This window comes from Ceratotherium simum, chromosome 7 (assembly GCF_057802395.1).
Source record: "Ceratotherium simum simum isolate JZ-2026a chromosome 7, ASM5780239v1, whole genome shotgun sequence".
Taxonomy (NCBI): Eukaryota; Metazoa; Chordata; class Mammalia; order Perissodactyla; family Rhinocerotidae; genus Ceratotherium; species Ceratotherium simum.
In genome coordinates, this window is record NC_141906.1 from 12,894,715 (window position 1) to 12,921,276 (window position 26,562).

Consider the following 26,562-nt stretch of genomic DNA (forward strand, 5'->3'; position numbering starts at 1 on the left):
AAAATCTCCAAATATTTCAAAATTTAGTAACATTTCTAAATAACCCACAGATCAAAGGAAATTAGAAAATATTGCAATAAGAATAATGAAAACACATACTACCAAAATTTGTAGAGTGCAGCTAAAGCAGTGCTTACAGGGAAATTTATAGCCTTAACATGCTTATATTAGAAAATAATAAAAGAATACAATCAAAGATCCAAACTAGAAATATAAGAGCAAATTAAATCCAAAGAAGGAAACAATAAATACCAGAAATCAGTGAAATAGAAAACAGAGAAACAATAGAGAAAATCAACAAAATCAGAAGTTGGTTCCTTGAAAAGATCAATAAAATTGACAAACGCCTGGCTAGACCAAATAGTAAAAAAGGAGAAAACACTCAAATTACCAATATCAGGAACAAAGAGGAGACATCACTGCAGATTGTACAGATATTACAAGGAAAATAAGAGAATATTATGTACAATATTAAGAAAATGAATTTGACAATATAGATGAGATGGACAAAAAAAAATCAAATATCTATCAATAAATTCAATGACAAAGGGGCAAAACCTTTATGTGAAGACTATGAAACATCACTGAGAGAAATTAAAGGATACCTGGTCAATGGAGCAATAACACCATATCGTAGATTGGAGGAGTCATTATGTGAAGATGTCAGTTCTCCCCAAACTGATTTATAGATTAAACACAATCCCAATCAAAATTCCAGAGGCCTTTTTGTAGAAATTGACAAGCTGATCCTAAATTTACATGAAAATGCAAAGAAGTGCCAAAAAACTTTGAAAAAGAACAAAGTTGGAGCACTATCTCTTTCTGATTCAAGACGTGTAAAGCTTCAGAAATCAAGACAGTGTGATATTGGCCTAAAGATATAGATCAATGGAACAGAATAGACAGTCCTCAAATAGATCCACATTTACACAGTCAATTGGTTTTTTACAAAGGTGCCAAAGTAATTCAATAAAGAAAGGAAAGTATTTTATTAAAATGGGACTAGAATTACTGGATATTCATCAGAAAAAAAATAAAGTGTATATTTTACAACATATACAAAATATAATAATTTTGGATAGACTACAGACTCTATTATAAAAGCTAAAATTGTAAAGCTCCTAGAGGAAATATCTCCACAGGAGAATATCTTTGCATTCTTGGAGCTGGAAAACGCTAGTCATAAAGAAAAAAAATGATAAACTAGACATCATCAAAATTTAAAACTTCTGCTCATCAGAAATTTTTAGACATATTAAAACACATTAAGTAAATAGGCAAACCACAGACTGGGAGAAAATATTTGCTGTACACATATTTGACAAAAAACTTGCATCCAGAATATATAAAGAACTTCTACAATTCAATAAAAAAAATCAACCAAATAAAAAAATGGGCAAAATACTTGAACAGACACTTCTCAAAGGATGATATATAGATGGCCAAAAAGCAAATGCCAAAAAGCAAATGAAAAAGTACTCATCGTTAGTCATTAGGGAAATATAAATTAAAACCGTAATGAGATATGACTACGTTCTCATTAAAATAACAAAAATGAAAGCACTGAGTGTTAGTGAGGATGTGGAGCAGTCAGAACTCTCATGCAGTGAGAGTGTGAAACTGTACAAATGCTTTGGAAAATAGTTTGGCAGTTTCTTAACATAATCTACCTTGGGACCCACCCAAGAGAAAAACATAATAGCCTTATTCAAAATAGTCCCAAACAGGAAACAACCCAAATATCCATCAACACTTAATGGATAAATGAATTATTGTATATACAGACAATGGAATATTACTGAACAATAAAAAGAAACAAACTACTGGAAAATGTCACAATGTGGGTCAACCTCAAAAACATATGCTAAGGAAAAGAAGGCAGACATCAAAGGGCAGATACTGTGTGACTCTATTTTCACGAATTTCCAGAACAGGCAGAGCATGTCTATGCCGAAATGAAGAACTACAGGGGAGGGGGTGGGGCAGAAACAGCCTGGGAAAAGACACAGGGCATGAGAGAGGCTTTTTTGGGGCGCTGGAAGCATTCTATATCTTGATGGGGGTATCGGTTACAAGAGGGTATAAACTTGTCAAAGCTTAGCAAACGGTATACTTAGAATCTGTGCATTTTACTGTATATAAATTATGCCTCACTATTAAAAAATTAAAAAAGGAAAAACAAAAAAACCAGTGAGGCACCAGAAGCTGATTGGAAATTCCATATTTAAGGAGGGCCCAAATTTTATTGGGGAACCCCCAAAATATCAATTTCTATAGTTTTTTTTCTCCTGGCCCAGCCAATTTTCAAGAGAAGAATCCTCTTTCGTCTCTGGCCTGGGAGGCAAAGGCTTCAATGTCACCATCCTGGGAACCAACATGGGGAAGAGGGCGGGTCCCGTAGGCTGTCACTTCATCTCCCTGTTTTCATTCTGCATCTCATCCCTCCTGGTGCCCCAAGATCAAAGTCTCTGATTCTGTTTCCCTAGAAACTCTTACCACCTTTCTCCTGCAGAATGGGGCTAGGGCAGTTGAGTGACCCCAGGGAGCTGGGAGGGAATCTAGGGGATTAACTGCTCCTTATACAAACTTGCAACTCATCCTCCTGTCTCCCTCCCACCACCTCATCTTCTGAGATGCCTGGAGCCTCCTGTTCCTGAAGCTGTCAACACAACGTAGGTTGTTTCTCCTTGACCTTCTCCTCTGCAAGCATCAGCTGTCACCCTCTGCTCAGCAAGGTCAGTCTCTACACATCCACCCTCGTTTCTTCTTCAAAAACTATTGACCCATCTCATGCCACTGTCACCCCCACTCCTGCTCTTTGTCCCTTGGGATTTATGCTTTTTTTAACTCCATTACCAACATTTCATTGCAGTTGTGGGAGGAAGCAGACAAGAAAAGCATGTGCTTAATTCACTACGTTTTCCCTGAAGCCACATAACCTTTCTAAACCTTTGTTTTTTCATGCGTAAAACGGGGATAATGACACTTTCCTCTCAAGGGCATTATGAGAATTTAATTATAGACCTGGGCACACTGCCCAGCGCCTAGTAGATGCACAATAAATATTGGTTTCTTGTCCCTCCTTTCGCCATAATTGCACCAGATATCAGTGATGGGCTGGCTCACTGCCTTTCACCTTCAACCCCAGGCCCTGTCTCTCACCCCTTCCTGAGGGGTCGTCCCTGCTGCCCACCATCCACTGCTCCCTCCTGGCCCTTTGCAGGCCTGCCTGCATCCCTGAGCACCTGCTGTGTGCCCCCCACAGAGAGAAGCATGCAGAGAGGAGCTTTGGTCTCTGTCCTCAAGGTGCCCTCAACCTGTGGAGCACCCTCTTCTTACCTGTTAAGGGACTCTGGCATTCCAGGGCCCTGTCAAGGGACATTTGCAAATGCATAGGATACAAATGAAGGAGGACAATGCTGTCTACTCACATAGAGAGCTTATTCTGTGCCATTTTACAGATGAGCAAACTGAGACTCAGGGAAATTAACTAAGTCACCCAGGAAGTGGTGGAATCAGGATTCAAGCATGACTCCAGAGTCTGTGCTCAAAGCACTGTGCTACACTGCCTACTGGCCCCGGGGCCCTTGGCTCAGCACCCAGATGCAAAGAAATTTGGAGTGGCACAGAATGCCCCAGACCCCTGCAGTGGCCCAGGGTCCTTTGGAGCAGTACACAGCACCCAGAGAGTCCTAGAAACACTATGGAGCGGGGCATGGGGCCCAGGGGCCCAGGGGCCCAGAGGTCCCGGGCAGGGTTGTTAGGACAGTGCCTGGGCATCATTGGGATCCCTATCCCAGCTCCCAAGAGGACGTTCCAGGATGGTAGGAAACTCCTGTCTCTCCTTTACAAGTTGAGACTGTAACAATTTCCCTTTGACAAGCCCTGTGGAACGTGCGTAAGCTCCTCACAGGGCATTTGACACAGCACACAAGCCACCAGGGCAGATACCCCAGGAGGTGATGAGGGCTCAACAGTAAGAAAGGGAAGGAACAGTCTTTACAGAGCACTTACTACACAGTGCTCGGCTCCCTGCAGCCATGGTCTCAGTTAAATCTCACCGGAACCCTGCACAGTGGGTGTTACTACCCTTAATTCACAGATGAGCTCAGAAAAATTAAGTGACTTGTCTGACATCACATAGCTAGTGACAAACACTAAGGTGACTGGGCTAGGGGCCTGACCTCCCTCACCCCGCCAGCTCTTGGATGGTGGATGCTCTTGGCACAGTGCCAGGACCTGGACTGAACTTTGAAAGGCCTGGAACAGAGGAGGAAGATTTGGGAACTGCCCATTCAGACTGGTCCTGCAAACAGCCAGCAGGGCCTGACAGAGAAAACTGATGCCCAAGTGGCCTTGTAATTTGTCAAAGGTCACCCAGCCCGTTCGAGCCTTTGGAGCCTGGGGACTGAAAAGGGAACCCCCTCTAGCTTCGAGATCTTCTGAGTTGAACTAACCCCTAATGTCTGGCAGTGCTTTAGAATCTTGCTCCTCAAAGTGTGGTCCCCAGACCAACAGCATCAGCATCTCCCAGGAGCTTGTTAGCAGCGCAGAGTCTCAGGTGGAGGTTTGTGTGCACATTAACATTTGAGGAGTACAGCTTTAGAGACTCAGACACTTAGATACCAAACCACTTTCCTGAGAGGGATCTCGCTGGATCCTTCATTCCCCAGCCCCTCTGGGAGGGAGCCATCAGCCCTCATTTTATAAATGAGGACATTCTCAGAGGGGGCACACAGAGTCACTGGGACAACCCAGCCCAGCTCTCCCAGCTGACTCCACCTCTCCCAGTTCCACCTTGCCTCTGTGGCCTTGCCATCATGCTTGGCAGTGAGTGGCCCTCAGTTCCCGACTCCAGAGGCCCTGGCCCTCCCTGTCCTCAGGCCGAGAGGCAGGCTTATGCACACAAAGATGGTGCCACAAGAGGCCTTCAATGAAAGACACTCCTCACAAGCTCCTCTGGGGCCCGAGTGGCAGCAGGCGGTGTCTGTACCCTGCCAGTTGGGCCAAGGATCCTGTGCAAGTTCTCAAGACCCCACAGGAGTCTCCTGTGGATACCCTTGCCTAGGAAGGGGCAGGCTCATTACCCACATCATGACCTCTGTGCAGGGGACCAGACCCTGGGCCTCACGGAGCCAGACGCTCTGGCCAGAGGGCAGGGTTGGGAGCGAGCAGAGTCGGGCTTGATTAATGGCTCCTTGGGCAGACCGCTTCCCTCCACCTTACCCCGGCCTCATTTTCTTCATCTGCAAAATGGGAATAATGATCCTCCCCTCCTTTCTCCCAGGGATGCTCTGAGATTGAAGGAGATAATAATATTAATGTGTTTTATAAATAGTAAAGATCTATGCCCTCCTCTTCCCACTCTAGAAGGCCTGACCCTCATCTCACTTCTCTTGGCTGCCAGGCTTATGCCAGGACTCCCAGCTGACCACTGGTCTCTGCACAGGCTGAGGGTCACAGCCCAGTGCTGCCAAGTCATGGGAAGAGGTGCCCACTATATTCTCAGCCCAGACCTGAAGCAAGACTGCATCAGGAATGAGAAGTGGCAGAGCAGGGCACTGGGCCCCTGCCGCCATCTTGGCATACAGAGCACCCACGAGGCACCCCACCAAACTCAGCTTACGCAGATCTCACAGCTTCAATGGTGGTGCCAGGCACGCGGGAGGGAGACTATTTCCGCTGGCTGGGGCCTTTCTTTTTTGAGTATTACAGGGGCACCAGCCTTTCACCTGGTCAGAATTTTGCACGTTGACAGCTGAAACATGGTCTTCAACCCGTTAGACCTCTAGATTACGCCAGACACCCCACTCAGTGCTTCCACTTCAGCATCTCGTTTAATCCTCACAACAACCCGTTGAAGTGGTAAGTAATATTATTATTATTATTCCCATTTTACAGATGAAAAACTGAGCCAGGCCCCTTCCCTGTCCAAGGTCACACATTGGTACGAGGCAGAGCCATGTAGAATCCTCTCCAGGTTGGCTCCCCACGCCCCTGCTGTTCCTCAGATTTCTCGCTGGCCATTACGTTGTCACCGGCGAGCCCTGGGCTAGTGCCTCCCTGCAAGGCTGTGTGAGGTTTCCCTACCCCTCACTCCACCTGGTGGTCCTTGGTTCTGCCTGCCTTCAGGAGTGGGAGACTGTGGCGACATGGATACATACCCTTGGGGACAGGCGCATCCTGAGAGGCAGGGGCCACGGGCTGGCACGCTCAGGTTCAGCAGCTGCTGCTCACATGTCCTCTCTCTGCTCAGCTCGGGGTCAGTGTGCTGGTCACTGCAGTTCACGAAGACCTGGCCCGCTGGGCAGGCAGCAGCTGGAAGAGGAAGGGGTGGGTGCTGGAAAGAGCCGGGATACTCAGCAAGATGCTTGAAACACCCGGGCCTGGGGGCAGGCTCCTGGGCAGCAGGGGCGGCCAGGACCACCTGGGGACCCAGCATCTGGGGGATGCAGGGAGAGATGCGGCCCTGATGCTGTCTCATGCCCGGCTGCTCCTGAGGCATTCCTTGGGTTCCCAGATGCACATCACAGTGGGCAGGAGGGATGTGTGCTGTCGCACAGCAGGACCACCACCACCACTACCAGCACCTATTACTGAACACGTCCTGTCCACCACGTACTGTTCCTGGCACTGCACATGCATTTGCTTATTCAATCCTGCAACAACTCTGTGACGGGTTACTATCCCCCATTTTCCCACACAGTGGAGAGAAGCCACTTCTGCTTTCAAAAGGCACAATAAAGTGAGAGGAAGTGCCCCAGAGGGACCAAGAGAGGACCTAGAAAGTATAGCCATGAGTGTGGCAGGGTGGCCCGAAGACTTAACAACAGGGAAGTCAATTTCCCATCACCTACACAGTAGTCCCCCACTATCCACGGGGGGTATGTTCCAAGACCCCCAGTGGATGCCTGAAACCACCAATAATACCAAACCCTACAGTAGTCCACCCCATCAACGGTTTTGCTTCCCTCATCCGTGGTTTTGCCGTCCAGGGGTAACGAAACCGCAGATAAGAGGGGACAACTGTATTTCTACGAGCTAAACCCTTTCTCTCTCTCTCTCACTCTCTGGCTCTCTCTCTCTCTCAGAGCCTTCAGTCAAGTCGGCAGTGCACACTCACACTTGTGTGAGTGAGGTTTTTTCAGGGAAATCAATACAAGGAGCTGAGTTCCATGGCCAGCTGGGGACAGAGCAGAGAGAAAGGAATAGCCACAGGAGATGGAATGCAAGTCTCAAGGAGGCAGAAATCTGAAGCCAGAAGCTACAAAGAGAAAACCACCTTCAGGAATATACACGAATCATGGGGAGAACGTAGCAATCTCAGTTATATACACAAGAGGAAACGAAGGCTCAGAGAGAGAGGTGAAGTGAGTTACCCAGGGCTGCAGAGCTAGTGAGTGCTGGGCAGGATTCGAACCCAGGGCTGCGTGATTCCGGAGGCCCTGCTCTTTGTCACCTGCCATATGATTATCCTCTGATCCCCTCTGTGCCAATACCCGTCCTTACTGGCCTCCTCCACCCCAGGAGGCCCTCCCTGAAGTCTCCAGCCCTCTACTACACCTCCTCCAAGCCCCTCACAGGCTGACCCACCACCATGCTGCCCCACCCTCATCTCTATTGCCTGGGAGAGTCCCAAAGGCCCAGCCTGTTCTCCCTATCTCCAGGACACCCCTGTCCAGCACTGGGCCGGGCAGAGAGTCAGCGTCAGTAGACACGTGACGGCTCAGACCAAGGAAATCCAGGACTCGGGGGAGGCCAACCGACTGTCCAGACACCCTAGCTGGTTGCCCCGGCGGGAGACAGTTCGGCCTCTCCTCAAGAAGCAGGAGGGACAGCCGTGAAGGTGGGGCTGAGGCTGGGGCGGGATTTCCGGATGCCACCCTCCAAGCTGGAGCCTTCCCCAAGAAAGCAAGGAATACAGAAGGCTCAGTGTGAGGCAAGGTGTGGGGTGGGCTCTCCCGTCCTGATCCGTCCTCTAGCTCCCCCCGTCCTCTCCATATCCCCACTACCCTCGGGGAGGCCCCAGAAGAACCCCCGCTCTTCCAGCCACCCTTACCTGGGGCTCTGCCATCACAGCTCAGGACTCCACCTCTGCAGTGGCTGCAGAGAGAGAGAAACAGAGAGGCAGCGGGGTTAGCGGAGCCAGTCACTGCAGAGCCCAGACATGGAACCCCAGTTACTGCAGGACCCGGAGACCCCAAGTCCCTGCACTCAGATCGCTGCAGGGGTCAGACAAATACCCCCACTTCTGTCCCTGGGCCCCACACAGAGCGAGAGGTGGCTGTCGCTTCATGGAAAGATCTGCTCTGCTGTACTTTCTTCAGTCAACAACTTACACTTAGAGAGAGGACAACAACGTTGCTACCTAGGGAGCTCACCAGTGGCCCAGGGACGGGATGTCGCTATCTCCAGGGGGATAGTCCACTCCTTGGAAGTGACAGGAGCACTGGTTCCTATAAAATCCGGGAACAGAGAAAGGTGAGCTGACTCAGGAGCTGGGGCGGGGACTGCCAAGGACAGGGACCCCCCTCAGCCAGCCAGGGGCATAAGGACACAGAGAGAAGTAATGGCGTCTATTGTGACATGTGACACTTCTCCAGGGAGGGAGGAAGCCAGCCTGGCACCGGGGACAGAGGTCGGGGCTGGGTCCCAGATTTGAGGGCCATCCACCCTGGCTGGACAAGGACACACCTACAGCCTGGCCTCAGGGCCGTCCCGTCCCCTCTGCCTGGAGCACTCTTCCTCACTTCCCTCAGGTCTCTGCTCAGATGTCACCTCACCGGAAAGGCCTTCCTTCCATGCTCACCTCACGTGACATAACTGTAACAGCCCTACATCTCCCAGCCCCCAGGGCTCCCTGTTCTCGCTCTGCTCTAGTTGGCTTTATAGCTCTTGTCGCCACCAGACCGCTCTGTCTGTTTATTGCTTATTATCTGTCTCTCCACCTAGAATGTGAGCTCCGTGAGGACAGGATTCTTTCTTGTTTGTTGCTGAATTCCCAGGGCCTAGAAATGTCTGGAACACAGTGGGAGGTCAATAAATATTTATGGCAGAAGAGAGGGGATGAGGCGAGAGACCGTCTTGGCTCTCTGGGGTTGTTCTGTCTTGTGGGAAAGCCGGCTGCAGTGGCCTGAAGAGCCAGAGCTGAGGAAAGAGGCCTGGGAGTGGGGTCCAGAGGAGGAAGCGTGCCCACCCACCAATGTCTGCCCGGCAATCGTGAGCTGAATTACGGACATGAGAGGCCCAGGCAGGCCCCCCAGTCTCAGAGGCCCTGGAGACCCCTAGCCTTCTCCCCACCTGACACAGGGGTCAAGCCCGCCCACTCACCTGGGGACACAGAGGTTAGCCTGGGTATCCAGATAAGTGTCGGGTGGGCAGCCACAGCCCTCCACACACTCCTCTCCACTGAGGTCACGGCCACCATCAACCCCACAGGCCTCAGGGCTGGCCAGTTCCTGGCAGGTTTGTCCACACAGGGCCACACAGGGGCTATACTCCTTGGTAGCCTCACAGGACAGTGCTGTAGTGGGAAATGGAACTGTGCTTTGTCTCCCTTGTCCCCACAACCGTGTGGGGTGGGGTCATCATCCTGATGAGGAGAAGTGAGAACCAGAGAGGTTAAAACACCTGCCCAAGGTCACACAGCAGGTTAAGGTAAGAGTTGGGCTTTGAACCCAGGTCTGACCCTAGTGTCCCACTGTCCCCACTAAACCAGAATGGCAGAGTGGCAGGGGTGGGCCCCACCTCCCAAGTTCAGCCTGGCCCCTGCCATCAGTGTTTTTTTCTCTGCAGTGCATTCCTCCTATGTAGTGGTATTGGGGGAGGGGCGGAGGTCACTGCCCCCTGACAGCCCTACACCCACCCCATCACTCACACATAGACACTCGCACATGCATAGGTGTGTATTACACGCACACTTCTGCCCCTCTCACTTCCACGGCTATGACACACATGGGCTGTGAAGATCAACTGTACCCCATCTAGCAGCCTCTCGGGCCTTCTGTCCAGACTCAGGGCTGCCCCCTTCTCATCTGGCCACGCCCCCCCCGACTCCCCTGGGGTCTCCCACACCCTGTGAGAGCCAGCAGATCCCCTGAGACTGTCAAGCTCAGCTGTGCTCACTCAGGCTGCGCATCAAAGCCACCTAGGAGCTTTCAAAGACGCTGATGCCTGGCCCCCACCGCCAGATATGCTGTTTTCATTGATACTGGACGTGACCCAGATATGGATGTTTTTCAAAAGTCCCCATGGTGAGTCTAATGTGCAGCCAGGGTTAAGAACCACTGGTCCTGTCCAACCACCTCTGGAGAAACTTCGACTCAGAGAGGGGCATGGCCTTGCCAGGGACACACACCATTTATTTAACAAACACTTGCTAAAAGCTTCCTGAGAGTGGAGCCCTGTGCTCGGGCTGAGGGCACAGAGACAACTAAGATGTGGGGAGGGGTGTGGCCCAGGGTGGGGGTGGGGATCCTCAGAAAGCTCACTCTGGCTGCAGCGAGAAGAGGCTGTAGGGAAGCCAATTAGGTAGCTCTGACTAGGGGGGTGGCCATGGAGATGGCAAGAAGCCGGTGAATCTGGGGGTAGCAGGACTCGGAGATGGACTGAAGGAGAGGGTAAGAGAGAAGCAGTCGTGTCACATGTCCCAGGTGTCAGGCCTGGGTGACGGGGGATGGCGGCCCTTGGCAGAGGTGGAGAGCACCGGAGGAGAAGCAGTTGGGGGTGCGAGGCTGGAGGAGACTGGGCAGTCCCAGGGGAGAGCTGAGGGGCAGGCAGACTCTCAGGTCTGGAGCTTGGGCCCCTCCTGCAGCCCTGGCCTGGGCGCAGAGCCGGGCGCTCACCGCAGGCGGGCAGGCGGGCGCGGAAGTCCACGGGGAGCCCGTGGCGCCGGCACAGGCGGGCGTAGTGGGCCAGCGTGGCGCACAGGCAGGGCTGCCCGCAGCGGCAGGCGTCCCGGCGGCACTGCTCGAAGTAGGGTACCGGGCTCAGGTAGGCGGCGCAGGGCGCGAACAGCTCCCCCGTGAGCACGCTGCAGGACTGCACCGCATAGGAGGCTGGAGGCAGGAAGGACAGGGGCGAGGGGCACGGGTCTGGTGTGCTGGTGCCCCGGGTCCTAGCATCTTCCTGCCTTCCCAGAGCTCAGGGGATTGTGCACATGGAGTGTGTACATGTGTACATGCATTCATGCAATGCATTCCACCTCGTGCCAGCACGAATCCATATTCACGGAAGGAGACACAAGAGTGAACAAAGAGACAGAAATCCCTGTCCGCACGGAGCTTACATTCTGGTCAGAGGAGACCATCACCAAACAATTCATACAGTAAATGAGAAGGTGAAGACTCTAAGGAGAGAGAGAAGGCTACGAAGGAGGACAGGGAGTGCGAGGTGGGGCAGGAGGGGCACCTGTGATTTTAAAACAGGTGGTTAGGAAGGCCTCAGTGGATAGATGATGTTTGAGCAAAAACTTGAAAGAGGTAAGGAAATGAAGCATGTTTTTACAAGGGAACAGCATTCTAGGCAGAGGGAACAGCAAGTGGAAAGCCTGGAGAGGAGAGCAGACCTGGCTGTGCAGGAGGAACAGCAAGGAGGCCAGTGGGGCTGGAGCATGGTGGGGGGCAGAGGAGCAGGAGGTGAGCTAACAGGGAGGGCAGAGCGGGAGGGCCTGGTGGGGCCACTGTGAGGACTTGGACTGGGGAGCCAGTACAAATGTGTGTGAAAGATGTGACACTGGTAGAACGTGAGGCCTCCCGTCTGCCTAGCCCTCCCCAGAAAGGAACTCCAGTCCCCTCCCTGCAGCTCTCCCTTTTCTGATCACTCCCACCCAATCTGACCAGCATCCTCACGCCCAGAGTTCCCATCCCATCTCTCTCAAACCAGTCCCACCAACCCCACCCCCCGTCCTCCTTCCCCCCACCTCACCGGCTTGCAGGTGTACATCACAGGGGTCCAGTGGGGAGCCAGAGACCAGCGGGGAGCAGGCAGACAGTGTTTTCCAAGAATTGCCAAAGAGCTGTGGGGTGCTCTCTGGCACACCCACTGGGGACCTGCAGCCATAGCACAGCCACCTTCACACACCTGCCCGTGTGGAGCCAGGTGAACATACAGCACACACCCAGGTGCTCATGCATACACACACAGAGCCCAAGCATGAACACATACCTCAGAGGCACACACGTACATGTAACACCCAAACATGTAACACATATAGGCCTGTATACACCACTTGCACACACCCTCAACATACACACACAGAGCACAAATATATGCCAGACGTGCAGACAACCAAGGAGGTCTACACAGTCACCTTCAAACACATATAATTACAGATGTGCACATATGCACACACATCACATTTAATAGGCTCCAAAGGGGCACAAAATGGGCTTGGGGCCACACGCTGCCCCACCTTCCCCACCCACCCCCAGCTCTTCACGTCAGAAAGAGAGAAACAGGGACACCATGAACCTAACTTCACTGGGTTAAGACGTCCTCCTCCCTTCTCCACGGGCAGTCCCTGAACACTCTTTTGACCTCCCTTTCTCAACAGGTAGGAAGTAGTCACAAAGGGGCGGTAAAGGCAGGAAAGGGGAGAAGCATGTTTCTGAGACATAGCCAGTCTCCAAGAGTCACCAAACCCAGGCATAGATGGTGGAATGGTGAGATCACAGCATCCACAGGGGGTGGGTTCTGCCTGGCACCCACCACGCCCACATTACTGCTCCAGAGCAGTGAGAGCAGTCAGTTACACAGGGCACCATTTCCCCCCAGAGGTCACATTTAGGAGGGTGGCAAGCAGCCCATAAACTAAACCAAGGTCTGCCCCCACCATTCTGGCCAGCTGCCCTGACATCAGCCCCACCAGGCAAGACAGAGTAGAATGCTACATTTTCAAATGCACATGCACTGAAAAGCTCTCAGCGTTTTCTCATTCTTGTCTTTCTGAACGAATCTGAATTCTCATTTCTGGCTGAAGAAAGCCTCTTGTGTTTCCTTCTGCATCATCTAATTTTTGTAACTTGAAGGACTGGCCAGATCCTGCAGCCTTCAAGATCAACCCTTTGTTCTCCTTTCTGGAAGGTCAGACTCCTGTCCCCTCCCAAGTTCCTAAACTGTGTCCATGCCCAGATAACCAATCTCTCAACCCTCTGTCAGTCCACGGGGAACAGCTTTCCCCTGAATATCCGGAGGCTCACAGGGTGGAAACCTCAAGCACCAGGCAGGAAAGCTACATGGGTTGGCCTGGCCCAGTGGGATAGAAAGCAGGATTTGGGGCATCATTGCTCATTGGTAGCTTACACTCATCCAAAGGTGTTCACAGTCAATTAAAACAAGCAAAACCATGAGCCAAATCAAACCCAGCTTGAGGTCCCCCAATTTAAGACCTCACTCTCAAGGTATGGTCCACAGACCTCATATACTGGAACCCCAGTGGTGCTTATTAAAAATTAGATTCTTGGGCCCCACCCTAAATCAGATTCTTGAGGGGTAGGACCCACGAATCAGCATTTTAACAAGCTCCCCAGCTGTCTTCTGCACAGAGAAGACTGTGAACATTGCCTTAAAGAAACATACTTAAACTTAAAAGTAGAGGAATAAATAATCAATGGTGCATGTCGGGCACAGCAAGAGCCCATGGGAGTTTGGGAATGATCCTTTTAGGCAGTGCCTCTGGATACTCGACCCTAAGGTGCCCACCTCCCCCCTCCTTGCTGTTCTGGGGCAGGGGCACGTACAGGAAGTCGTCCTGCGTGTTGCCGTTGAAGGTGCCGCAGAGGCCCACGGTGTCCTCCACCCACCGCTGGTCCACCTGCAGGTAGAGCCGCAGTCCTTCCCGGTCGTAGAGCACCCGCACACCTACGTTGGTCCTCACCCGCAGGAACACGGAGGACAGCCTCCGGATCTCAAAGGCGTCTGGGCACAGCACCGGGACAGGGGGTGGAGGAAGTTCGGCCAATAGGTGCCCCACCCGCTGACTCCGCCTGCGTGGCCCCCTCCTACCCCCATACCCACCCAGACCCGTCTTCACACACGGTGAAGCCCTGCCAGGGGGTCGGTTTGGGGATCCATGAGGAAATCCTGTTCAATGATGAAATCAGGACCCAGGGATAATGAAATGAATGTATAATGAAATGAATATATAATGAGTATAAATGAAATCAGGACCCAGGCAGCCCGGGCTGAGATTTTTTTTTTTTTTTTTAGCATCAGGTGCCAATTAAAGCTTTGCTTCCCTAAGGAACTATGTTTCTTTCTCTAGCAAAGGAGAATTCTGTAACTGGCATTCTTTTCACAACGGCCATCAAGAAGCTCACAATATGATTTACATTCAATTGTAGCAATTTTAAATTTTAGATTCAATTGTAGCGAATTTTACACCTTTTGCAATTGTAGCGAATTTTACACCTTTTGCGGCTTGCATTCCTTTGGCCTCTATATACCCCTTGCATCCCCCTTCCTCTCAATCTTGAGCCCATGTTCTTTTTTTTCTTTTTCTTTTTCTCTGGTGCTATTTTATTTCTTAATGGTTTTGCCATTTTTGTTAGATGTGCTTCCTACAATCTACCACAAATCCCTTGTGGAATCAGACAGAATAATAAGTAATTAATAAATAGTGAGAGTAGGGATGGAAAACAGCTCCATTCATATCCTAACGTTAGGAGACGCCATCATACTGCTATGAAGCCTATTGTCATGTGGGGGTGGGGACAAAGACCATTTTACAAGTCCGGAGGCCATGTTCCTAGGACCAAGGTGCCCGCTGGCCTGATTCACTTAGTACTGCAATGTGAGCTCTTGCCGATGTGGCTGTTCCTCTGGCTAGAGGAAACTGGAAGAAGAGGCCTGGGCAGCCAGCTCCCAGCTAGCTGTCATCCACCAAAGCCTTACCATCTGTGTAGGGTGGGGTGACCTTGTACTGGTCAAACAGAAGGACATCCCCTGCTTGGGTCAGGGTCACCTGCCTCCGAGGATCCTGATGCAGAATCACTGACACTGACTGGACACAGACTCCATCCTGGTTCTGGAGAGAGAGAGAGGAAGGCCAATAGGGCAGAGATAGTCTGTCTGTCCGGCTGGTCCCAACAGAGCCCTCCAGGAACAGGGAGTCTAGTGCCATTTGAGGCCAGGGGCAGGCTCCTCACAGTGACAGAGCCCCAAAGGACATTAGGGGTCCTCTAACCAAATGCCCTTGTCTGAGGAATGGGAAGGCAGAGGTTCAGACTGGAGAAGTTTAGTGGCAGAGCTGGCATAATGCAAATAAAAATGAGAGTCAACTCTCAGGCTGTCTATGATGCAGAGCAGAGATGGACCCTGGATGGCAGGGGCTAGCCCTGGAAACACTGGCCTCCCCACTTGACTGCAATCCAGGACTTTAATTTCATCCATTTATGGGTGTTTATATAGCTCTTTCCATGTGTTGCATCCTGCAGAGTATCACGCTCCACTCAGAGGCAGGCAGGAAATGAGCTAATATTCTCTGGGCCTCAGGTTCTCATCTCTGAAATGGGTGGTACACAGTGGGCCCATTGAAACCTCCCTTCCACAGGAAGACATCCATACAATCATACAGTGATGACATGACAGATATATAGTCCCTGCCCTATGTAGAACATGTATTGGAGAATATGGATAATATGTATTCATGTGGGACACAGACATTAAATAAGTAATTTCAAAGTTGGTTATTTAATTATTATTGTGATCAGCACTGCAAACAGGGATAAGGTGCTAGGAAAGCATATAGCGAAGGAGCCAGACTTAGTCTACAGAGGTAGGAAAGACCATCCTAGAGAAAGATAATAATAATGTCAAAATAATCATAACAATTATAAAACTCAATAATACTACAATTTATAATAATAACAGCTAACTCTAGTAGAGTTACTATGTTCAGGCACTGTTCTAATCTTTTTATATATACTTACTCACTTAATCCTCACAGCAATTCTATTCAATAAGTACTACTAACAACCCCATTGTGCAGATCAGAGGCATGGGGAAAAAGGGACATTTGAGCTGAGATCTGAAGGGTGCATAGAAGCTGGCTGGGCCAAGGGAGAAGGGGAGGAGGGAGACATCCAGGCAGAGGGACAAGCTTGTACAAAAATTTCTGACACGGGAAGGCACTGAATGCATTCAAGGACATCAAAGAAGACCAGAGGGGCCAGAGCCCACTGGGCAAAGTGGTTTAAGATAAAGTTCAAGAGGTAGTTAGGGGGCAGCTTAGGCAGAGCTTTGCAATATTTTTGGACTTCATCCTAAGTCCAAAGACAGCTAGAGAAAATGTAACAGGAATGGGATACAATCAGGCAGTGAAATGAAATGACCAGGGCTTGAAACTTTTCAGAAAGACATTGTGCAACAAGCTACAACCTTCCTCCCAAGTTCCTGCCCAAGGGGACAGAAAATCCCTGAAACAGCTCAAAATCATTTTGTCTAAAACACCACCTTCTTTGTCAAGCTCACTCATCCTCTGGTCCCCTCTGGACATGTCACTGATGCAGGAAGAAAGCCTGCACCCTTCAGTCCAAGTCTTGGGTTCAAGTTCCGATGTCACTGAAAGCTATGAGACTCTAAAGAACTCACTTAACTTATCCAAACCTCAGTTCTCTCCTCTACAAAACAGAGATATAGCAATACTTGGTTGGTCCCATCTGGTTTGATGCAGATAAGAATATGAGCATGAAATACTTTAGAGGTTGCATTTGTCAAAGCCCACAGAACTTCACAGCATAAAGAATGAACCCTAATGTATGTAATTTTAAAAAAATCTTGTAGGATGTCAGGGGATCCCAGTGTGGAATGTAGACTGTGACAAAAGAATCTAACTGTATTACAAATATATGAAACAACCTCACTGAAAGGGGTGCAGGGAAAGGTGTTCACCTAAGCAACTTTGGAAATAAGTGGAGTTAAACTGTGCATAACCACTGTACTCTAGTTGATAAAGTTATTTCCCATGGAGATATGGGTTAATAATTCTGATACTCCTATACACATATACTGGAATTGAACAATTAGATAAATGGATGGCAGATGGTGGAAGCCAGACTTCTCACTGTTTGAATGAGTGTTTATAGAGAAGCAAGGAGAGGAGGCTAGAATGACCCACGTGGTAATGGATTAGAGATGGAACATGAACTCGTGTTTAACACATACAGATACAGAGGGATACTCATAGAAATATTTATGTGTATATATGTGTATATACATTGGTTATATAAGGATATACATGGTTTACACATATATTTCCTTTGCCAGTTGAGAGGGCCTAAAGAAGTGATACCCAGGTAGCAATGAGGACAACTAGTGCTCCAGATCTTGGTTTCTAATTCCATTCTCCAATAAAAGGAACCAAGAGAGCCTGATGATATTTTTGCAGAAATGGCTGATTCTAGGAATGGGACAGGAAATACGCAAGATGAGCCTGGTGTATCTTGTGGGGCCACAAAGTGAAAAAGTACACACACACACACACACATGATGGGGGTATGTCAGAGGGACACAGGAGCCAATTAAAGACTGCCCAATGGCCAAGCTGGAACAATTCGAGTAACAAAATAAATAAAGAAGTATTGGATTATTACTCAAGTATAAAATAAATATCCATAAGTCCGTGCTGATATAAATAAATGACTGAAAAAATACACGAGGGAGAAAAGACAAATCTATGCAGAAAAATTTCAAACAATTTATGTAGATTCTCTGCCTTCGAGGAGAGGGAGCATAACTCCCCACTCTTTAAGTGTGGGCTGAAGATAGTGACTACCTTTCAAAGAGAATAGTCTGGAAGGGGGAAAAAGGAGTAATTTTACAGTGGAGAAACCTGACAAACACCACCTCAGCCAGATGACCAAGGTCAACATCAACATCAACAGTAGTAAACCGTGTTGCTTGTATGTACCCTTGATAAGATACAATGAAAATGTCACTTTACCTCTGATCGTCCTCCCAAAAAACCATAACCCTACTCTAACTATGAGGAAAACATCATACACATTCCAACAGAGGGGCATTCTACAAAATACCTGACCAGTACTCTTTAAAACTTTTAAGGTCATCGTAAATAAAGTCTGAGGAACTGTAACAGCCAAGAAGAGCCTAAGGAGACACGATGACCCAATGTAATGTGGAGTCCTGGCAGAGAAAAATGACCTTAGGTTAAAAAACTAAGAAAATCTGAATAAAGTATGGACTTTAGTCAATGATAATGTATCAATATTGGTTTACTATTTGAAACAAATGTACCATACTCATGTATGATGTTAATAACAGGGGCAACTGGGTGTGGGGTATACGGGAACTCTATGTACTACCTTTGCATTTTTCTGTAAAATCTAAAGCTGTTCTAAAAAATAAAGGCTACTTAAGAAAACTTTGAAGCCTGTAAACACTACACTGATTCTGGGGTGGGTGTCTTAAGAGGCTGTGACAGGCATTCCGGACAACAGCCAACCTTGGGTCCGGCTCAGCTCCGCCCCCTGCTGGCTGTGGGTGTCAGGAACGCTCTAAGCTCTGTGGACCTGTCTCGTCATATTTAAAATGGGGAGAATAATGACGACTACTATGTGAAGGTATTTTGAACCTTAAACTAGATGTTGTATGCAAAAGCGATTAGTCAAAGTTCAAAGCACTGTGAAATATTTTATCATCATCATCCTCTCTGTTAATGTCCTCACCCACCCCATTCTGTTCACCCAGGATTAAAGGCACAGCCTGATCTTTGACTCTTCCTCTTGTCTCCTACACACTCCCCATTTTCCCAGCAACAGTCCTTCTTCATCTGCTTTAATGCATTCTAGAACATTCCAACCTCACTGCTTTTCTCATATGATCTAATCCTCCTGGATTGCCCTTCCTCCCTATCCTCAAACACACATATTTTATTTCTATGTATCTTTTTAGGCCTACTTTTTAGGTCATTCAGCTCAAATGCTACCTCTGCCATGAGGCTTTCCCTGAGCCCTTCTTCTGACCTGTAGGAATATTTCTTCCACCACAGATCTCCCCACTTACGGCACTGATCATGTTGTATCCCATACTGAAGCAACCGACCTGAGGACATGACTGACCTCCCCTATCAGGCTGTGAGCTCCTGGAGGCTAGGACCGGGGTCTGATTCATCTGCATAACCCTCACCGTGCCCCCCACAGGGCTGGCACAAAGCCGTCCCTCCATCGGTTCATCAGCGTGGATGAAGTCACAAGGAGGAGACCTGGCTCACGGTAAGAAGAATGCGCTATCGAGAGGCGCTGTCCAGCAGTGTGCAGGTTGCCTTAGGCCGAGGCTGGGCGGCTGCCATCAGGAACAGAGCGGGCTGAGTAAGGGACCCCCGAGGTCCCACAGCCCTCAGGCATTCTAAGACTGAGAACACCGTGAGTGGGAAGGAGCCTAGCAGGGCTGTCTGTCTGCTTTGCCTTTTCTTTTGCCACCCTCAGGATGTGATGGGAGTGACCCGACTTTGAGGCCACGTATCCTCCTGACTCAGAGAGCAGCCAAGGGCAGGGCCAGGCCATTCTCTGGCAGAGAGAGGGGAGGGGGTCATTCAGGCCTAAAGAGGAAGAAAGCCCAGCCCCCCATCTCGTCCATGCTCAGCCCTGGTCCCCAGGGCCAGGGAGGGGCACCTCCAGCTGATGTCAGCTCCCACTGAGGGACCTCAGCACTGGCGGCTGGAGAAGGCCAGTAGGGAGGTGGGATGGGGGATGGCGGCTCTGGCTATGGGGGTGAACCCCTGCTTTGTTGTGCAGGGAGGAGCTTGAGTGCAGCCCAGACCAGGGCTCGTGAGGCAGCTCAGCATGGTTAGCTCAGAGACAATGCAGTCACCACTGAGAGACAGACAAACCCACATCTACACCAGACTCACAAGGTGGTCATTTTCTCAGTTATGTTGACAAGTGGCTGACACAGCTCAGGGGTCACCTCCTCCAGGAAGCCTTTCCTGATCCACTCCTTCCTCCCACCTGACACCCGGGGAAAATAACAAGGAAAAGTTCCTCTATGGAGATCTACCAGTACTCTCCACATTGTCACAGCTCCTATAACATACTGGGTTATGGGGTCATTTGTCTGCCTCACCCACTAAACTATAAGGCCAAGGAGGGCATAGCCAGGGCTAATTCATCTCCAAGACCCAACACACCTTCTGGCACAAATAGATGTTCAGTGTTTGCTGAATGAATGAATACAGAGATGTTGAAGGTACAGTCCAAGGAAGCAGAGAAGATTAAGTTGAATTAGACCTATTTTAGAGATTTTTTTAAACACTGAGGCCCAGGAAAGGGAAGTGACTCTCAGCAGATGTTCTAGAGCCAGAACCTGGTCTTCTGCCCCCTGGCTCTGCCCAGAAAGAATAGACAGCGAGGTGAGTGGGCTGTGGAAAGACCTGGGGCCCCGCCCTAAGTCCCCTAGCCTCTCTAGGGGCAGAGGGCACGGGGAGCTGGCTAGATTGGGCCTGGGGTCCCCAGTCCTTACCAGGCCACATGGGGCGTTCTGCAGTGTCACCGTGAAGGTGCCTGAGGAGCGGCTCTTAGCCAGGATGTACTGACACGTGGCAGGGAAGGTGTACCGGCGGCCGTCAAAGGTCGTGAAGTGGATGTCGCCGGTCACTGAGCACTCAGCTGAGGGGCAGAGAAAGGCAGCTGACCCATGGGAGCTGCCCCCGGGGACTGCCTCCACCCTGCGGGCTCAGAGCACGAGGAGGAGACAGCACCCTGTCCTCAGGAATCAGGGCAGTGTTGGGAGCCCTGCTTCCCTTTGGGACTCCTGGTCACTGGGGAGACGCAGCCCTGCCCCCACAGGCCTGTAGGAAGGGAGACGCGGCCCTGTGCTGGCATCTCCCTCTGACAGGAGACCAGGTTCTGAGCTTGGAGGCCAGTCTTGCTCCAAGCCCCCTAAGCTCAGGAAGACCCTTAGAAATACAAGACCCCATGAAAAACCCCCCCTGACAGGGGGTGGAGCAATCCCTTAATCAGGCCACGTGGCTCTGAGGAAACAAAGTGGGGCAGGCCAAGCCAAGAGAACTGTGTGACCACTCCCTGTCCCCCCAGCAGGCCTGGCCCCGCAGAACACTCCTGCCATGAGGGGCCGTGAGACTAGAGGAAGGGGGGGAGTGTAGGTGGGGGCCAGACGTACCTGGGCAGAGAGATGTGCTGCACACCCACTTGCCTGCAGTGCAGGTGCTGAAACACAGAGACCGAGGGGGCAGGGGCTCACCCTCCAGGCCTGGGATGGACGCTGGAGGACCACAGGGGCCACAGAGCTCCTGCCCTGCCCTCAGTCTTCCCATCTCTAAATGCGTGGTGGAGATTCCCCTCCGGATTGGATCTAGTAAGATCTCCTGCGACTCAGAGATGCTGAGTGAGTGTCCCCATGTTGTCAGGGCTCCCAGACCCCAGATGGGCAGCCCTGGTGGAAAGCCCTGGAACTCACTGCCTCTCCCCACCCCCAGCAGTGGACACGGACCAGGCATTGCAGTCTTCTTTCACCACAGAGCCAGTCGGGTACAGGGTCCCGTGGAACTCACAGGGACACTCAGCTGGTGCCACGCAGCCCCCGTCCTCAAAGATCAGCCCTAGGGTGACAGCAAAGGCCCACTTAACACACCCCTGGTCCTGTTCACAAACCTTTCACGGCTCCCCAGGGCCTGTGATAAAGCTCTTTCCCCCTCATCCAAGCTCTTTCACCACTGAGCACACTCTCAAACTTTATCTTGTATAAACCCTTGGCTCAGGCCAGATCTGAACCCCTCTGAGCAAGTAATCTCACCTCCAGACCTCTGCTCAGAGAACCACCCACCTCAAACAACCCGCATACTGACTGGCTTCTCCCCGCCACCTCTCAAAAGCCTGTCACTGCATCTAGAACCAGCTTAGCTACCACCTCCTCCAGGAAGCATCCCCTGACAATCCCCCTCCCCCACTGAATTCCTACATCTCTTCTTGTCTGGGCCCCTGAGCTGGTCCTCACCAGACTGTGTCTTACACCAGGGTCTTGTGTGTAAGTGTCTTATCACTGCCACCAGATTCTGATCCCTAAAGTCAATGACTGCATCTTTATATTTTTCATCCCAGCCCCCCTCCTAACCAAGTGAGCCGCACACTACAGATGGGCTGCAAATTTATACACCATGAAAAACAGTCTGAATGTAAACAAATGCATGTATGATAAATGAGTGAATGAATGACTTGTCCTCATCTACACACCTTAAAAAGCTCAGTCCTGATGAAATTAAATACCCCATGAACCTCTCAAGAGCCACAGTTCCATCCCCACCCTCACCTCCCTTAAGCCATTCATTCATTTATTCCCTTATTAGTTGTTTGCTCCTCCCTTCATTCATTCCACAAACAGGCATCCTCTGAGCCCTTGCTGCACGCGCATCTGTGCCAGGCCGGGAAGATGCCGCCAGGGACCCCCCACCCCTGGCGTACCGTCGGGGCAGTAGCAGCCGTCCACACAGGCAATCTCGCTGTCCACACAGGACGCCCGGGGCTGGCAGGAGGCGGGGCAGCAGGCAATGCACTCGTTGTAGATAAAGGCCTTCTCCTTGCAGTGCACGGCTGGGGAGGAAGGGAGCAGCACGGCCTGTCAGCTCCTGACTGGCCCCAGCTCTGCCAGGACCAACGCAGCCCCTTCCCCAGGCCCTGGGGTCGGGGTGGGAGGGCTTTGATTTTCCTGACCCTCTAGTTCCAGTGGGAACCCTGGGTGACCAGGAAATTGGCGAGAGCCCGGGAGGCTCTGAGAACGGCCCCCATCTCACTCTGGGGCCCTAGGCCACGCCCTCCTGCTCTGAGCCTCGGTTTTCCCATCTGTCACATGAGGACAGGACCTCAGGGCTTAAAGCTCTGACAACCGCGGTTCTGAGCAGGACAGGATGTTGAGCTGAGGCCTGAGAATACCACCCACGGCCCAGGACAGAGCTTGTCTGCACCCGTCGCTGCCCACCACACAGGGCTGCACCTACCGCACTGCCAGAGCTGGGTCCTCCAGCCCTGCAGGGGCCGCCCCGCCTGGGCACACGCCCGGGCGTACTCTGCCAGCGCCCGGCACCAGGTGGCTTCATCGCCTACTGACCTGTGCAGGGAGACCGAGGGTCACGCTGGAGCAAGGCCCAATCTGCCACCAGGCCTCCAGCACCCTCCAGAGACTGCCAGGGCTCAGGGCACCCCTCCTCCCCACACAGCTGGGAAAGGGGACCAGGGAAGGCATCGAGGTACACAGAACTGTAACTGGAGGCAAGAAACCTGGGTTCTAGTCCCAGCATGGCCACTGACTTGTGTGACCCTCAAGGGGTCAGGCCCCATTTCTGGACCTCGGTGAGTAGGGAAGCCCTGTCCCACCCATGCAGAAAAGAACTTCAGAGCTTCGGGAAGCACATCCACCTGCCTGGGACTATCAGGCTCAGTGGCCCACATGCTGAGCCCCCACCCCAATACTGGGAGAGGTCTCCCCACAACCGAATGCCAACCCCGCTCCGGCTGCCCACTCACTGGCAGAGATCACTGGTACAGCTGGCCGTGAAGGGCAGAGGGCTGACGTAGGTGTGACAGGCATCAAAGGGCGGCCGCAGCAGCGCCTCACACTGGTCGTACACCCCCTGGGGCAAGGACCAGGAGCCAGAGCCGGGGGCTGGCAGGGCCATGCTCAGCCCTCTGACTTTGCCAGCCCCACATGGAACCCAACTTGGGCCCGAGGGAGAGAAAGAGGAGAGTGGAGAGGACAGGGAAGGGGCCCTGGGCACAGACAACCCTGCATCCCTGCAGCCAGGGGAAACCAACCTAAGCCAGGCACTCAGGTGGGGGCTCAGGAGCCGGGGTGGGGGCTCTCCCCAGGATCCAGACCTGCATGGTTCCCGGGCTCTGCTGCAGGCACGGTGGGCGAGGCAGGGAGGAGGTTGTGGGCCCTGGAGGCTGGTTGGGGGCCTGCGCCTCCCAACTGTGCACAAACTCAGCCACATCGTCCGTCAGCTTCCCTGTCAGGGAGAACCAGCATGACCACGGGTGGAGGGGCAGGGTGGGGGGCACAGAAGGCTCTGGGGAGGGCAGGCGGAGCCACAGAGATGCCAAGAGGTGGGAAAGGAGTTGAAGAATCTGGCCTCCTGAGCTCCCATCACAATCCGCATTTCCCAACGGAGCCACTCTCCTGAAAAAGCTGATTGGTGATAAAAGTCAAGAATGCTCAGAACCTGCAGTAGCTCCCTACTGCTCCAGACCCAGGGAAGGCAACACCCTGCAATCAGAGAACTAGTATGTGAGCCTGGACGAGTTCCTGCACTGTTCTGAGCCTCAGTTTCCCCATATGAGAAACGGGGCCAATAATCCTCCCATGAAATTATTGCTATAAAGACTATACGAGATGATGCATGAAACGTGTTCGCTATGTTGTGGGTGCTCAAAGAGTCACCATGGTTTGGCCCTGCACGCTTCACTTTTACTTCTTACCACTCCTCCACAGGGACCTTCAGTGCAACTGGGCCCTTTCTCTTTCTGGCTCTCTCTGGCCCTCCGCTCCCTGTTCCCCACCCCTCACACACACCCACACACCTCGCAGGATCAATGCCACCTAGCAAAGTGCCCATTAGATCTTCACACACCCTACAGAGAATTCTCATCGTGACTATTTTACAGATGAGGAAACTGAGGTTGAGTGGTTAAGAATGTGCCTAAGGCCACACACTTGATAGGAAGGGGCCCTGGCCTCCCACTGGGTCTTTAGTACCATGGCCTCAGGGTCCTGCCCCATGAGCTGTCCCCCACCCCCACCAAAACCCCTCAGAGGCCACCTGCCCTGCACCTCACCATAGCTGGTCACCAGGTCATCCTGGGGGTCGGCATTGTTGTTCCCACACAGCCCATGGGTCCAGCCCAGGAACTCCGGGCTCATCTTGACGTAGACAGCCGAGGCACCATCCCAGGCCAGCGTGAAGGCCGACTGATGCCGCACGAGGATGTAGCCAGCAAGCCGCTGCAGACGCACGCTCCCCATCACATGCGGCAGCTGGACCCTGCAGGGCACAGCCCAGAGCCTCACGGTGTCCACACCACCTCAACCAGCCCAGTCCCTTCACCAAAGGACCTACTGTCCCCTCCTGCAGGTCCCATCACGTACACGGCACCTGCCTCATCCACGCAGTCACTGGTACCACGGGATCCGAGGTCCCCACCCTTCCTCCCCCTGACTTTTCAGGGGCCTGGAAGTCCACCATTAGAGAGGGATTCCTTTGTCTACAGAGCTTTAAAATTGCTTCTTAAAACTGCAATTTCCCTGGCAGGGATAAATCTTAGAGTGACTGAATTTGCCAGCTCCCTTCTCCTAGACAGAAGAGATGGTATAAGCAGACACTTACTTTATTTTTTGTGTAGGGGAAGAAAAAGCTGAGAGAGAAGGAGAACTGGGGGCAAAAGAAGATACGCAGGGCTACAGCAATCTTGACACTCTCCCAGTTTTTCTGGTACGCTGTCTCCTTGCCAATCTGGAATTTGGCAACTTGCAGGAAGACCACCCCCACCCCCACCCCCACCACCAAGGTGCAACATAAAGTGACAGTGGACAACCAGGGAAGGGAAGGACAGTGAAGAAGAGATGCAAGAAAGATTTCAGAGAGGACCACAGTCTGGGGCCATTTAGTGTGGGAGCAAAGAGTTCCCATTCCTCAAGTGTCCCCCAGGTGTCCCTGATGTCCCAGCAAGATAAGCGACATTCAAAATGACCCTATGTCATCAGAAAAGGTGAAAGTGTGCTCAGCATCTGCTTTAAGGGGGGCTTGAACTGCGTATGATCCGTTCAGATTTCCTTCAAATTGTGGACGAAAAAAAATTAAGCTTATAGTGGAAATATCTCAGTTATCTGAAAACCTCTGCTATTTGCCTGAACACCCATTGTCTGGAAACGCACAGGGCCTGACAGTTCCAGAAAATCCCCAGGGACTCATCTTTCCACAAACTCAGAGGACTAGAAACCCAGCTGGCCTGCCAGTATGTTCCTGCCCTAATGGTGGAAACTCTGCTGTTCGCCCCCAGAGAGCACTTTCCTTTAGGCTTGAGAAGGGCGGGGGCTCGCCCATCCCCCCCCACCAGCTGCCCCAGCGCCAGCGAGTAGGAGCGCTCAGGGCAGAAGGTGTCCTAGTTACCTCACGCCTCCGCGGGTGACCTCCTTGGCCAGACGGATCTCCTGCTCACCCGCCAAGAAGAGGCTGACAGACCTGGAGCAGGCGTACGGGGAGGTGCCGCACTGCGGGTCGTTGTGCACCTGATTGGGGGGTTCAGAGGCCAGTGGGCAGGGTCCTGCCACACACCTGGCCCTGAGCTCCGGTTCTGTGCCTAGGGGCACCCTGTTAAGCTTCAGCTAATGCTGATTGCCTGCCCCCTGCGCGCCAAGCACCCTTCCTCTGTGATCTCTCCCAGTCCCCACCACACCACAGGGAGGTCAGAGCTGTGATTATCTGCATTTCAGAGAGGAGGCAACAGGTGCTCAGAGAGGTGACATGACGAAGGTCACATACATAGCCAGGGTGTTAACCCAGCTCTGATGGCTCAAATTCAGGGCTCTTTCCAGTACATT

At 51.6% G+C, this 26,562-nt stretch overlaps 1 protein-coding gene across 1 annotated transcript in view; it reads right to left on the reverse strand.

The window, feature by feature from the left end:
* Positions 1–26,562, reverse strand: part of OTOG (otogelin) — a 94,083-nt gene that overhangs the window by 59,412 nt on the left and 8,109 nt on the right. The window contains exons 7-23 of the mRNA XM_014786825.2: positions 26,132–26,250; positions 24,801–25,006; positions 23,844–23,974; positions 23,493–23,599; positions 22,967–23,076; positions 22,434–22,562; positions 21,466–21,574; positions 21,136–21,182; positions 20,476–20,621; positions 14,893–15,025; positions 13,740–13,917; positions 11,926–12,050; positions 10,845–11,057; positions 9,331–9,523; positions 8,382–8,456; positions 8,060–8,103; positions 6,165–6,318 (exon numbers count right to left, since the gene is read on the reverse strand). Coding sequence (XP_014642311.2) covers positions 6,165–6,318; positions 8,060–8,103; positions 8,382–8,456; positions 9,331–9,523; positions 10,845–11,057; positions 11,926–12,050; positions 13,740–13,917; positions 14,893–15,025; positions 20,476–20,621; positions 21,136–21,182; positions 21,466–21,574; positions 22,434–22,562; positions 22,967–23,076; positions 23,493–23,599; positions 23,844–23,974; positions 24,801–25,006; positions 26,132–26,250 — 2,219 coding nt within the window. The remainder of the gene's footprint in view (positions 1–6,164; positions 6,319–8,059; positions 8,104–8,381; positions 8,457–9,330; positions 9,524–10,844; positions 11,058–11,925; positions 12,051–13,739; positions 13,918–14,892; positions 15,026–20,475; positions 20,622–21,135; positions 21,183–21,465; positions 21,575–22,433; positions 22,563–22,966; positions 23,077–23,492; positions 23,600–23,843; positions 23,975–24,800; positions 25,007–26,131; positions 26,251–26,562) is intronic.